Source organism: Oncorhynchus kisutch, linkage group LG2 (assembly GCF_002021735.2).
Source record: "Oncorhynchus kisutch isolate 150728-3 linkage group LG2, Okis_V2, whole genome shotgun sequence".
Lineage (NCBI taxonomy): Eukaryota > Metazoa > Chordata > Actinopteri > Salmoniformes > Salmonidae > Oncorhynchus > Oncorhynchus kisutch.
Genome location: NC_034175.2, coordinates 45,453,752 through 45,469,303, shown reverse-complemented (window position 1 = coordinate 45,469,303; position 15,552 = coordinate 45,453,752). Strand labels below are relative to the sequence as shown.

The 15,552-nt window shown below is 44.1% G+C and overlaps 1 protein-coding gene across 1 annotated transcript; it reads left to right on the top strand.

The window, feature by feature from the left end:
- Positions 1 to 2,749: 2,749 nt before the first annotated feature.
- Positions 2,750 to 8,240, top strand: LOC116354760 (syncytin-2-like). Its single transcript, XM_031795944.1, has 2 exons — positions 2,750 to 2,941; positions 5,798 to 8,240. The coding sequence occupies exon 2, from the start codon at positions 6,767 to 6,769 to the stop codon at positions 7,829 to 7,831; it is 1,065 nt and encodes a 354-aa protein (XP_031651804.1). The 5' UTR covers positions 2,750 to 2,941; positions 5,798 to 6,766; the 3' UTR covers positions 7,832 to 8,240.
- Positions 8,241 to 15,552: the final 7,312 nt, after the last annotated feature.

Below are 15,552 nucleotides of genomic sequence, written 5' to 3'. Positions count from 1 at the left end.
AGATTCCATGCAAAAAAAGAGAATTAATAATTGAAAAGAGCAGTTGAGAGGTGTAACTTTAGATTGAGTATTGATGGGGGACAGGAAAAATGTATTGTGTTGTCAAATACAAAATACACAAAAATATAAGGATCCCTAATGAATCAATAAAAACTTGACATCCATAGGGGGGAACACGTTTCAAGAATTAGACTAGCTTACCATTGTCGTGGAAATTTCCTTAATTACCAAATGATGAGAGAGCAAATCACACACCAGTCAGAGTTATGCTTAATCTTCACCTTTAATAATAATTAAGCTTTTGCAATAGCATTTTGACAGTTCAGTATCTCTAATGAAAAGTTGAGAGTCAAAATGCTATTGCAAAAGCTTAATTATTATTAAAGGTGAAGATTAAGCATAACTCTGACTGGTGTGTGATTTGCTCTCTCATCATTTGGTAATTAAGGACATTTCCACGACATTTGGCGACGGGATGGGATGTGAATCTTCACTCGGTGGCCGCTCCTGATGACCTAGGTAATCATGCACAAGGGATCCCTCAAACTCGGGATCTCAGGGAGACCACACTTCGGGAACGGAGCAGATGGACCAACCTAAGATCGGAGAGGCAGCGAGCCGAGTGGATACCACATCCCGAAACATAGTAAAAAAAAGCTTGGTGAAGCCCTAGTGGAAGAAGGACCTCATTCTGTGTGTCTGTGTGATTGTCTAAGTGACCCTCAGAGGTGGTGAATTCCAATTATTTTAAATGTGCTAGCCAGGTAGGCCCTAGGTTACTCTGTGTGGGTTACCTTTTTATGTTCTGATGTTCTGTGTGGACATCTGACCAATCCTGTGTGGGTGATCAGTAAAAAAGTGTGTGTGTGTGTGTGTGTGTGTGTGTGTGTGTGTGTGAGAGAGTGAGATTGTGTGTGTGTGTGTGTGTGAGAGTGAGAGTGAGATTGTGTGTGTGTGAGACTAAGGAGCCATGGGCGCGCGCGAGTGCAAAGAACCAGGCATTCCGGACCCTCCTACTGGAGCCTTGAAGGTTATGGTAGATAAATGGGGTAGGGATATTCTGGAACAGGTACTTCTATGGCATAGAGAGGGTGGTTTTCCTTTGACAGGGACACTAAGTGTGACGCTGTTAGACGAGATAAGACAGAGATTGGTAGAGAAGGAAGGTAAACTAGGGTGAAATTCAGGAAATGGGAAAGGGAAGCTGACAAACGGAAGAAAAGACAGGACACATTTCGGGGAAAACCCTGTCAGAATATGGTAGTTCAGACTGAGGAAGGAGAAAAGGAGGGGAAAGATGAAACAGTGAGAAGGAATAGGAAGGATGATGATGACAGAGACTGTCCCCCTCCCTACTGTACTCCTCAAACTCTCTACCCAGTGTTGACGGACCTCCCTCCTCCTCAGGCGCCTCCTGCTGATCCGCTGGATGCAAGACCACTACAACCTGCAACCCCACCCCCTGTCTCTCCCAACACCACGGTGATTGATCGTCTGGCACGGAGCCTGGCTGAAGTCCTGACAGGGTCTGGAGTGACTCCGGCCAGTCTCACTGGAGGCGCAGTGGGGGGAGCACGCCAGAAGGAAAAAAATCAACAATCCTTTTCTCAAGGCTCCTCCACTCAGCTCCAGTGAGGACAGTGAGGACGGAGGGGCACCCCAGCTGACTCCCCCGTTGAAGGGCCGTCTACGGGCCAGGACAGAGAGGCGTGTCTCTACCCCCTTCCCATACGACCCAGCATCAGACATGTATCATCAATACCCTCTGATGGCCTGTCCTAACCCTCAGCCTCGACCTGATGATGCTAATGCTGCTGCCGCCGCAGCATGGAACCCCATTGTGTATGTCCAGAGGACGTGGAGACATGATGAAATCAAAGACATTGTAGAGGACCTACCAGACCCAAGTAAGGACGCTGTGAAATATTCAGCAGAGATGAGGGTATTAGTGGGTCAGTACAAACCATCTGCTGCTGAGATAGCCCATATCTGTAAAAAGAAACTGGGACTCAGGTGGGCGGATGTACAGGGACAGTTTGATTGCAACTACCTATGGGCTGAGAATGGCGCATATCAGGACCAGATAACGGCGCTGCTGGCCAGGATTGTGGCGATGTATCCAACTAAGACTGACTGGACTGCTATCAGAGAATGCACTATGAAGAAAGATGAGGGCCTGGAGGCTTTCAGAAAGAGACTTAAGACCTGTTTCAGGCTACACAGCGGTGTCAGACCAAACGAACATGCATATGGGGATCTGCTGAAAGACGCCCTGGTGAGGGGTCTGACACCGGGCCTGGAGAAAGCTGTTGGGAGACTGAGCCATTAGCAACGGTGGTACAGCACTGCAAGCATGCTGAGAGACAACAAAGTACTCAGGAGGAAGAAAAAGTAAAGACACAGAAACTACAGGCTGCCCAGATGACGTTTTACCAGGGAGCAGCCCCAGCAGGGACAGGACGAGGGGGTGGAGTGTCCAGGTGCTACAACTGTGGGAAGCCGGGTCATTTTGCTGCTGACTGCTCTGAGCCAACGAATCCGCAGAGGAATAAAGACAGGGGCGGACCGAGAAGAGGGGCCCGAGAGGAGGGGGCAAGAAGAGGAGGAAAAGGAGCACATGCATGGACAGCCCCATTCCAACAACAGACGTGGCAGCCACCTCCCAAGCAATGGCAGGTCGGGCCACCTCACGGGGTCCAGCAACAGCAACAGTGGGGACCACAAGGAGTCCCTCCAGGCAGATGACAAACTGGAGCCTGGCAGACGGGGCCGCCGGCACAGACGACCCTGTACAATCCAGGACAGGGACAGGAGGAGGAGTATTGACATGATGAGAAGACAGGGACAGTTGTGCTAAAATCCTCAGAGCAACAAGAGCATTCGTTTTTAAAGTGTCACACCCTTCCGAGAGTAGAGCCAACAGTGGAGGCTTGCGTCAATGGTGAGTCATTAATATTTCTTGTTGATACTGGGGCTGCTATGTCTGTCATTAACTGCAAGGCTATGATAAAACCTCCCATGTCTAATGAAATAGTCAAAACTATAGGGGCTTCAGGCCTCCCACTCAGAGAGCAGGTAACTATGCCTCTGCCTGTCTCCTTTTGTGAGGAGAAGTGTCAACATCAATTTCTCTACTCTGACCACTGTCCTGTCAATCTGATGGGCAGGGACCTCCTGTGTAAACTGGGCATCAACATAACATGTGGCCGAACCGGTTTAACTGTTATTCATGAGGAAGAGGAGGAAGAGGGGGAGCAATTGATGTTAATGTCTGAGTGTTATGACTGGTTTTATGCATGGGATGTTGATGATGAGGTGCCCAATATTGCTCGTGTTTTCTCAATGGCCAAAACCCATTGGGGCCACGAGGGCAGTTTCATGTCTGAAGCAGGCTTACATTGCACCTCCCATTTTTCACCATTGACAAGAGATCTCCATTATGAGAAACAATGGCTGTGATACATTACAGAATGAGTCAGTGCAGTGTGAGGGTATATACTGTAGCAGTGATTTCTGTGCTTTAGGGGTTAATCTAACCCCTGCACAGAAAGAGCTCTAGCTGTTTGAGGATAGCGCACCACATGTGTCCCTGGCAAAATCAGACAGAGTAGAATGGGTGGATACTGGAATTTGGATGAAATGCTTGGTTGATGCTACAGACTGGGAGATGCGCCCTGATAGGTCAACTTATTCACCCAGCACACTGACAAGTTGTTACCCACTCAGTTGGGGAACACCAACTGAGAGGGGTGTGCATGGTGTTGATCAGGTTTCTTTTTCTACCAATATCATGTTGTTGAGTGAAGACTCACCCCTCCTGAGAGGGGTCCCTGAATGCCTATGGGCAAGGGACAAGTATGATTTTGGGAGAATAAAGGGAGCTGAGCCAATGGTAGTCACTCCTAAAGATACCAGGCGCCCGTCTAGAGCACAGTATCCACTCAGTAAGGAGGCAATAGCAGGTATTACACCTGTTCATGCATCCTTGTTAGCTAATGGTGCTTTAATTCCCTGTCCAGAATCACCCTGTAACACCCCTATCTTGCCTGTTAGAAAACCTTCAGGTGATTGGAGATTTGTCCAGGACTTAAAGCCTGTGAACGATGCAGTTTTTGCCTGTGTCCCGGTGGTTCCTAATGTTACTACACTGTTGGGGGCGGTACCACCCTCATGCTGTACATCCTCTTATTTCACAGGCAAAGACGGCCCATCTAACACCAGCTTGACTGCTCCATTATCAGAATGTTCTTCTGACAATGTGTCATGTGACCCTGAAGAGGTGCACTGTGTTAAATCCTGCTACTTTGTTGCCCACCGAGGATGATGGAGAGCCGCACGACTGTGCTGAACTGTTGGAGCTTGTCTCTAAACCAAGGTCGGATTTAACTGATGTCCCTTTGCAAAATGCACATTTGGAACTGTTTGTAGATGGCTCTGCTCAGCGTTCTGAGAAAGGAGAACCATTGGTTGCGTATGCGGTTACTACTGCCTCAACCACACTGGAAAGTGCTAAATTACCCTCCCACCTTTCTGCTCAAGCAGCAGAACTCTTTGCACTCACTAGAGCTTGCATATTAGCTAAAGGCCAGTCTGCTACAATCTATACAGATAGCAGTTATGCCTTTGGTGTGGTCCATGATTTTGGTACTCTGTGGAAACAGCGCGGCTTCCTGACCTCCTCTGGTAACTTGCTAAAAGCTATTTTGCTCCCTTCTGAAATTGCTGTTTGTAAGTGCCTTGCTCATGCTAACTCTTCCGACCCTGTCTCCAAAGATAATGCTATGGCTGACTTGGCAGCTAAGGCAGCAGCTGTCTCCTTGGAGACCCCTGTGTTACAGATGGTTTTACTTCCTGATAGTAACCTCTTCTCTCCCACTGATATCTCTGACTTGCAATCCTCTGTAGGTCCTGTTGAGTTGAAGAAGTGGAAACGACTATGTACATATGACCAGGTGCAGAAACTCTGGCTTGGCCCAGCTAGGCTACCAGTCTTGCCACGTTCATGTTTCCCCTACTTAGCTAAGTTGTCACATGGAAGAGATCATGTGTCAAAGGGGGGAGTTGTTGATTTTGTAAATACATTTTGGTTTGCACCTGGGTTTTCTGTGTTTGCTGAACAATTTTGTGCAAAATGTGTGATTTGTATGACTAACAACATGGGAAGAGGTATTCCCATGCCACTGTCGGCTCATCCGACCCTTGAAGGACCATTTGAACTTATAATGATGGATTTTATTGAACTCTCTCCTTGTCAAGGTTACAAATATTGTCTGGTGATAGTGGATGCCTTCTCCAAGTGGGTAGAGGCATTCCCATGTCGACATTCCACTGCTATGGCAGTAGCCAAGAATCTCCTTAGGGAGATCATCCCAAGGTGGGGGTTACCATCCCAAGGTGGGGGTTACCATCTAAATTAACCAGCGACAATGGCTCCCACTTTGTAAACCTGGTGATACAGAACTTGTCTGCAGATAGACCTCAGGTCCCATTGTAGCTATAGGCCACAATCCGGTGGTTTAATTGAACGCGCTAATCAAACGCTGAAATCTAAGATGGTGAAGCTTATGGCAGAGACGGGGCTTTCTTGGGTCACTGTGATCCCCCTGGCTCTGATGTACATGCAAGGGAGGCCCCACAGAACCACTGGATTGGCTCCTCATGAGGTTCTGACAGGTAGACCAATGAGGATGATTAATTCTCCCTTCCCACAGAACAAGCTGACACTGATGGGCTGTGACGATGACATGGTAAGTTATTGTACTGCTCTAAACAATGTTCTGAAGGCTATTTTCCCCAGGGTGAAAGCGGCTCTACCCCAGCCACTGGTGGGGATCCTGCACAAACTGCAACCAGGTGACTGGTTGGTGGTGAAAGACCTGAGACGAAAGCATTGGAACCAGCAGAGGTGGACTGGACGATACCAGGTGATGCTGATTACCCCCACTGCTGTTCGCGTAGCTGAGAGGTCTACTTGGATCCACGCCAATCACTGCAGGAAGGTGCCATACTGCCCACCAGACCCTGAGGATGGAGGACCAGAGATGCCAGAAGTCACCGACTAGATGGGAGGATCAGGCCAAGACTCTACGCATCATGTTTCTTGCTCTGGTCTTGAGCCTTCTCATTACAGTTGCCATATGGACAGTGACTCAAGGACAACCGGTCCTGTAAAGACAACATGGTACGGACTTGACTGCGGGACTTAAATAACAGCCACTCCAGCTCGAGCCAACGGCAGGCTCAGGACAGGAGTCCAGCAAACAATAGCCGCTCCCATATCGAAAGAAGAAGAAGGTCAATGTATCCACTGGATGAGCATCATAGTAGGAATCACATGGGAAACACTTGGTGGTCACTGCTTAACTATACAGTAAAGACTGAACTGATGTTAGGAAATACCTCCTGTTATGTATGTAGCTTGTTTCCACATTCAGCGATCTCCCCATTCTTACAGTATTCAGTAGAGGTCAGCATTAAAGACACTCTATGTGCACTAGAGGCGCTCTTGTCCAATTAGAACACAGGGGGTCAACCTTCACTAGGTAGAACAGTGAGGGATAAATGCATTAATGGTAATTTGTCATCAACAAAAGATTTACGGGGGGGATTTGATTGTTCACATTGGTGTAGTAGAATAATCTTAGAACCTAGATCCCTTGTACCAGAACCTATTCAAGTCCAACCCCGGCGAACCCCATTTAGGACCTGTCATTGTCACAATCCAAGCAATATTTCCATACCACAATTGAATTAATCCTATCTGGGAATGTCAACATGTGTCAATTATAGTGTTTTCCCAATAGGATGTAGCTGGAAGAAGGGAACATGCAGCTCTGGATACCCCATTAGACTGAGGGTGGGACACACCATTATTGATGCTGAAACTGACAATCGTTCTCCTCATCAATTTGGCTCGGCAACATTTACTGATCATTATTGGATTTGTGGTGATAAAGCTTATCTCTACCTACCCACAAATTGGACAGGGTGCTGTATTTTTGGTAAACTAAACATCTCCCTTGTGGTAATGCATAAAACTAATTCCTCTATTCCAAGCAGGTTAAGACTAATTAAGAGGGACATCTCGCAATACAATAATGTCCCTAGTGACTCTCGACGATCCTCAAAATTGGAAAAGTTCTGCCGTGGTTTAATCCCCTGGTATGGGGCATCGGAGAATGCACATGAGTTGGATAGGCTAGGATATAATTTGGAATCCCTGGTAAATTTGACCACTGCAGGGTTTTCTATGATAAGACCAGAATTACAAGCCACTCAACTCATGGCAACACAAAATAGGGTGGCACTTGACATGTTGCTAGCACGTGAAGGAGGGGTGTGTCAAATTATAGGAGATCACTGTTGTACATTTATACCCCAGGGAGATGACAATTTGACTATTGTAGTGGAACATTTGAAAGAGCTTAGGGGTGTTCTCGAAAGGGAACACCAGCCTGACATCAACTGGAATCCGTTAGGATGGGTTCAGTCAGTGTTTGGTGCTTGGGCTGCGACCATTTTCCACTGGTTCATCTATGGTCTAATATTACTGATTGCTCTGTTGCTAATTATCATTTGTGTGAAGAAATTGTTTAATAAAGTGGTTGATGTTGTTCTTACTATGCCCTTGCTTGCAAATGAAGTAGGTGTAGATGAGGAATCTGAGATTGATGGACAACAATCAGGTGAACACAGTGAAATATTCTCACTGGACAGTGTAGATAGAGAGGGTTCACTGTATATGAATGATTTCCCTGACCCATTCCCTATTCCTGACTATATCTCTGATAGTGGGGAACCCAATTCTAAGCATGAGGACTTAGAGGGATGACTGTCCTGTAGGTTGTAATGATGCCTGTGTTTAGACACGGGTTCTCTTGTAATTTTGGGAGCATTTATATGTTTTATTTTTTATTTTTACTCAACAAATGTATTATTCTATATGTTTAAACAGGTGCAAGTCTGTATTATGGTATAACCATTGTAAACTCAGTTTCTGAAGGGTGAATACTTACATTGAAGGGATTTGATTCTTTATTATCTTTAAATCTTGATTATGGATTTTTAATTGTATTATATACTCTGCAACTACTCAAGGTACCATGTTACTATTCTGATTCTTCAGAAGGGACTTAGTCCCTTGAGAGGGGCATGTTGGGGATTAATCAGAATTAGTTGGGTAACATAGATAGGATGTTTTATTTTCATGATATGCTTATGAGTTATTTCTCATAAGAATGTATTTTGTTGTACAATAGTGGTGGCCATTGGCAGTTATCTGTTCTCTGTCAGGACTAAGTTGCTTGGGCCGCAGAGAGGGGAGAGGTCAAGGTGTCATCATGTGTAAACATATATTTTGCTCCACTGTGTCTGTGTGCCAGTCACTCCCTACTTTTCCCATCGGGGAGAGGAGGATGGCAGTGTCTGGAATCATTCTATGCTCCCTCTATTGTTGCCCCTATCTTGACCTAAAGCCTCACTCTCCTCTCCGTGAGCTTGTCCAGGATTAGTTGTATTTAGAATTGGTTGTATCTAAATGACAATTTGATATATATCATAGGGTGGGGGTAATGTCTTGGTACCATTTTGTACCAAGGACAAGATAAGAGCTTTGTTTAGGAGACCAAACTGAACGATAATTTATAGCCAACTCTGTCTGGCTAGGGGATATTCCTCTCTGAAGTAAAGTATTTCTTTGTGTAAGTTCCTAAGACCTGTGGTTTGTCATGTCGTCTAGGGGGGTGGATCTTTGCTATAAAGGATCCCATTTGCCATTATGTGGACCACTCTCAACTTTTCATTAGAGATACTGAACTGTTGAAAGTCAAAATGCTATTGCAAAAGCTTAATTATTATTAAAGGTGAAGATTAAGCATAACTCTGACTGGTGTGTGATTTGCTCTCTCATCATTTGGTAATTAAGGAAATTTCCACGACACCATGTCTCACACACCCAATCAATGTTTCCTATATTTGTATTCATCAACCATCTCACACACTCTCTCTCTCTCTAAAAAAAATAATATATATATATATATATATATATATACACACAGTGGGGAGAACAAGTATTTGATACACTGCCGATTTTGCAGGTTTTCCTACTTACAAAGCATGTAGAGGTCTGTAACTTTTATCATAGGTACACTTCAACTGTGAGAGACGGAATCTAAAACAAAAATCCAGAAAAATCACATTGTATGATTTTTAAGTAATTAATTAGCATTTTATTGCATGACATAAGTATTTGATACATCAGAAAAGCAGAACTTAATATTTGGTACAGAAACCTTTGTTTGCACACATGTTTCCTGTAGTTCTTGACCAGGTTTGCACACACTGCAGCAGGGATTTTGCCCCACTACTCCATACAGACCTTCTCCAGATCCTTCAGGTTTCGGGGCTGTTGCTGGGCAATACGGACTTTCAGCTCTCTCCAAAGATTTTCCATTGGGTTCAGGTCTGGAGACTGGCTAGGCCACTCCAGGACCTTGAGATGCTTCTTACGGAGCCACTCCTTAGCAAAAATTGGCAGTGTATCAAATAATTGTTCTCCCCACTGTACATTTATATACAGTATATATATATATATATATATATATATATATATATATATATGTGTATATATATATATATATGTGTGTATATATATACTGTATCTTTCTCTCTCTCACACACACACACACACAGACACACACACACACACACACACATACAAACACATACACACAGGTAGCATCACAGCGTTGACATGACAATGTTTTCTAAAGTTTTTGTGATGATCATCTATCTCTGTTTCTTTCTCTTTCTCCCATTCACATACACACACACACATATTTGTTTTACTATTCTTGTGGGGACCAAACAATTGATTCCCATTCAAAATCCTATTTTCCCTTAACCCTAACCCTAAACCTAACCCTAAACCTTAACCTCACCCGTAACTTATTTCTGCCCCTGAGCAAGGCAGTCAACCCACTGTTCCCTGGGCACCGAAGACGTGGATATCGATTATTAAGGCAGCCCCCAGCGCCTATCTGGTTCAGAGGGTTTGGGTTAAATGCGGAAGACACATTTGAGTTGAATACATTCGGTTGGACAACTGACTAGGTATCCCCCTTTACCTTTCCCACACTCCTAACTCCTAACTGCTAACTCTTGACCCTAACCCCTAAAGCTAACACTAAACCTAATTCTAACCCTAAATCTCCCTCCACTATTCCAGCACCATTTCAACTTCAGCATTTCAACAGCATCAAATCACGTATGCTTAAGTCTAATACAGTGACAACTAAAAGATTCCAATAACAATTTAGTTCAATCAACGTAAACAAAATATCAATTGGCTGTCCATGGTACTGATTTCTCTCTCTGTGCGAGTGTGTGTGTGTGTGTGTGTGTGTGTGTGTGTGTGTGTGTGTGTGTGTGTGTGTGTGTATGTGTGTGTGTGTGTGTGTGTGTGTGTGTGTGTGTGTGTGTGTGTGTGTGTGTCTGCGGAAGTGTTTAACTATTCTTGTGGGGACCAGAAGTCCCCACGAGAATAGTAAACAAGAAAAATTGGAACAACTGACAACGATTAGCCAACTAGTTAACATTAGCCTACTACATCTAGCTACATATTGGAACTTCCATCGTCTCAGGCCAGAGGCACAATGTATGAATTTATGATTGGAACAGAATCACTGTTATAATCATTGGCCAGTACAGATAATTAAATAAAAGTCCAAATCCCTACACTCCATCCATGGCTAATTTAGGAAAGGGACAATTTTGCTAGCCACTGTAACTAGCCATTGGGGTACAATAACACACGTTTTTTTTTCTGTCGATGACGTTTGGCTTCTGATGTGATGTGATTGGTGTTACTAGCTTCCCTTGACAATTTTATTTGGTGTGCTAGGACCATTCACAGTTGAGCTCACTCTGTTATGCTCAACGTGGATTGGCTCTTATTGTATCATTTTTATTTATTAAGGTAGGCTAAATGCTCGCTGGCTTCCCTTGCATTCAGTGCTACAGGCGGCAACAATATCATACTCTTTTTGACCAGACAGCATCACATAGATGGCCTACAGAGACAGAGGGGTTCTGTTTCGCTCCCTCAGATGCTTTCTCCTTGGCATCCATGAATACACACCACTGACACACACACACACACACACACATGTATTGTTTTTAACTAAGCATATATGGCTAAGCAACATGTCAAAACGTTAGTAAAGAAAAGTACAAATTAAAACTTACCATGTATTACCAGAATTATCTAGAGAGCTAACGTTAGCTAGCAAAACTTTCTTTGCCGTTCTTCTCCCCAACAAACCGCCGCTTTACTTACAAAAGGAAAACAAGAATGCAGGAGAACAAGGACTACCACTTAGCAATCAAATATTTTCCTTTTTTTTTGTACGTTTCGAGAAACTGCCCTTGTATTCGAGCTGTGTTGTTGTGTAGCCTACTGGGCACTCTGTCCCAATGGATGGCCGTATGGAATGTTGTTGCTTGACATGATTTCATAATTTCATTGTACTGCAGTTTTACTGCATTTTAACGGCAGTGCATTTTAGTGAAGGTATCCTGTGTTATTGTACATGTTTATCTTACATGCTGGTAGCCTGGAACTAATGTTATGGAAGTGAATGGGCACTTTTCAACTGTAGTAAAATCAAAAGCATTTATGACATCAGAGATTCTCTAAATTAAGGACCATCTCTGATAGGTCGACAGACAGTCACACATTTTTGCTTGCTAACGACCTAGCAAATTTGATGACTTTAAGTATATCACATTTCTTCATTTGAAAAAATGTGTATTGATCCCCTGCCAGATAAAATCCTCAAATGGCCCTACTCCTAAAAAAGTAATCGGCCGGATAAGCTGAAATGGACTTAGCCCGAGTACCATTGGCCGGAGTCCAGAGTAATATGATTTTGCTGGAGTCGGGAAGTGCTCGGCCCGCATGAAGCCCCCCAAGTCTGAGTCCATGGCGTGTCCTCCCTGAGTATCATACGGAATAGGCCCGAGCCCAGAGCGTTCATTGGGTATGCCATGAGACCCTAACCCACTTTGGTGCACTCTGCCATCTGCTGTTTGCCAATAGTGGCGTGTATTCATGGAGGCCAACGGAAGCCAGGCTTTCCCCAAAAAATATACAGAAAAGAAAATGAAAAAATCGAACATAATTTATCTTTCGTCAAGAGGCTGAATGTATCTCACCGGAGAAAGCATCCGAGCGAGCGAAACAGCGCCCCTCTGTCTCTCTACGTGTAGGTCATCTATCTGATGTTGTCTGGTCCAAACAAGTATGACATTTTTGCCGCCCATAGCATTGAATGCAAGGGAAGTAAGAAAGGATTTGGCCTCCGTTGATAAAAAAGTACAACAAATTTGCCAATCAGCGTTGAGCTAAACTGAAAGAGCTCAACTGGGAATAGTCCTGGAGCACATAAACAAGGGTAAAGGGAAGCCCGTTTGGATTTTGCCGTAACTCCGATCAAATCACATTGAGAACATATGTCAGTGACAGAAACAACTTGAAATGTTGCATCTCGTTGTGTTGTTGTCCTCCGGTGGCTAGCTAGCCAAAATTATCCCTTTCCTAAATTAGCCATGGATGGAGATGGGGATTTGGACTTGTGATTTTACTTAATACTCCTTACTGGCCAATGATTATAGTGGCAATTCTGATCCAACCATTAATTCGTACATTGTATGTACCCCTGGCCTGAGAGGATGGAAGTTCAATACATGAACTCATTCAAAGATAATTCATAAAAATCCAAATAACTTCACAGTTCTTCATTGCAAAGGGTTTAAACACGGTTTCCCATGCATGTTCAATGACCCATAAACAATGACCCATAAACAATTAATGAACATGCACCTGTGGAATGGTCATTTAGACACGAACAGGTAGGCAGGTAGGCAATTAAGGTCACAGTTATGAAAACTTAGGACACTAAAGAGGCCTTTCTGCTTACTCTGAAAAACACCAAAAGAAAGATGCCCAGGGTCCATGCTCATCTGCGTGAACGTGCCTTAGGCATGCGGCAAGGAGGCATGAGGAAGGCAGATGTGGCCAGGGCAATAAATTGCAATGTCCGTACTTTGTGGCAACTAAGACAACGCGACAGGGAAACAAGACGGACAGCTGATCGTCCTCGCAGTGGCAGACCACGTGTAACAACACCTGCACAGGATCGGTACATCCAAACATCACACCTGCGGGACAGGTACAGGATGGCAACAACAACTGCCCGAGTTACACCAGGAATTCTCAATCCCTCCATCAGTGCTCAGACTGTCCGCAATAGGCGGAGAGAGGCTGGACTGAAGGCTTGTAGGCCTGTTGTTCAGGGACACCTTATTCAATTTCTGTTAGTCACATGTCTGTGGAACTTGTTCAGTTTATGTCTGTTGTTGAATCTTTTTTTCTTTTTTTTGTTGTTGAATTTTACCCTCTTTTCTCCCCAATTTTGTTGTATCCAATTGTTAGTAGCTACTATCTTGTCTCATCGCTACAACTCCCGTACGGGCTCGGGAAAGACGAAGGTCGAAAGCCATGCGCCCCCTGAAACACAACCCAACCAAGCCGCACCTCTTCTTAACACAGCGCGCATCCAACCCCGAAGCCAGCCGCACCAATGTGTCGGAGGAAACACCGTGCACCTGGCGACCTGGGTAGCGTGCACTGCGCCCGGCCCGCCACACGAGTCGCTAGTGCGCGATGAGACAAGGATATCCCTACCAGTCAAACCCTCCCTAACCCGGACGACGTCGGGGAGGATACATTACTGTAGAAAGTCAAAAAGCTGAGGACTGGAGAGGAGACCACTATGTGCTCAGATGCACAGAGCGGTGGCGCGAAAACACGAAGTGGAATGTATTGTCAGAGAAGGTTTTTAGTCAAACCTGACATTTATTATCAGAAAGAAAATCTCTGGAATAACTAACCTCTTTACAGCTGTGGTGTGACTGAGAGTCCAATGAGATTAAGTGTCCCTATGTGGTACTGGTATATTGGTCTGTGTTGTGTGGAGACCATTATTGAACCTTTCAGTGCTTTATTGGTTTTGAAGCAGTTTAGTCCAGGGTAGATCAACAGTGGATTATCATCATGGCTGCAATAACACAGTTATACAAGGCGAGGGTTGGTGGTGATACACTTCCACCTCTGTTAAGCTTTGTTTGCCCTAGACCACTGCACCACCCGGAATCATGCAAATCCTTCTGAAAATAAAATAACTCATATTGTAATGGTCTTATACCCAATGGGTGTAATGGCCCACAAACACTATGCACATGTTTATGTACATAGATTGGGGTCTATTAATTGAGTAGCATTTAGATAACTGGTCAGTAGTTTAATCAGATTTCAACCAAAAACCAGATCAACAAAAATAAGAGATCTTTGAAAAAGACAACTTAATCTGGTTGTGATTTAGTTATGTGATGTCCCGACCAGATTTCAACCAGAAAAAGATGTCTTTATTACTTCATATGCCCAGTATTTTCCAGTTTTCAGTTATGTTCCCTGAACCCTTTCCAACACCTGCATGTGACCAAATCGGATTTGTGTGTGTTCAGACAGCAGTCATTTGCTGACATGGCTACGCTAGTTGTCATAGTAATGGCGGGTGTGTGAGCAATGGTGTAGGCTGACTGCACTGTTGGTTAAAGACTTATAAGTAAGCATTTCACGGTAAGGTTGTATTCGGCGTATGTGACAATAACGTTTGATTTGATTTGCTTTGATTGGTGGCGGTGCTCGTGCTTCCTATCACTCAAGAGGTTATTTAGCAAGGTAAAGGGACAATAATGCCTGCTATGGACATTTCCCAGTTTCTTTGAATGTTCAACATTATAGTGTAAGAACACTTTTAAAGCCTCAAAAGACAAGATGATCCAACTTTCAAAACGAGTATTTTTTGTCTAGCCACAGCAGTCAACAAGCTAGCCAGGTAGCTGTTAAGCTCTCTAGCACATTCACTAATTTGTTTGTAAACCATTAACAAGCAAATTAGCTACCACATGTTCTTGTCAAAACTGTCAACTGAGGAGCTAGCATGCAACACAATACGCCAAATAATAGTCTAAAAAGGTGTTTCGAAATGTTGCTTGAAATATCTGATTCCATGTGCTTTTCGGCTGTTCAGACTGCAGGAAAAAAGAACAGATTCAAATCAGATATGCAAATAAATGTGAGTCACTTGAAACTGCTGATGTAAACAAAGCTTAACAGAGGTGGAAGTGATTCACCACCAACCCTCGTCTTGTATAACTGTGTTATTGCAGCCATGATGATAATCCACTGTTGATCTACCCTGGACTAAACTGCTCCAAAACCAATAAAGCACTGAAAGGGTCAATAATGGTCTCCACACAACACAGACCAATATACCAGTACCACATAGGGACACTTAATCTCATTGGACTCTCAGTCACAGCACAGCTGTAAAGAGGTTAGAGTGATTTTCTTTCTGATAATAAATGTCAGGTTTGACTAAAAACCTTCTCTGACAATATACTCCACTCCGTGTTTTCGCGCCCGCTCTG

Bases quoted from the DNA above. Each gene is read 5' to 3' on its own strand.
- LOC116354760 (XM_031795944.1), top strand. From the start codon at position 6,767: ATGTCAACATGTGTCAATTATAGTGTTTTCCCAATAGGATGTAGCTGG.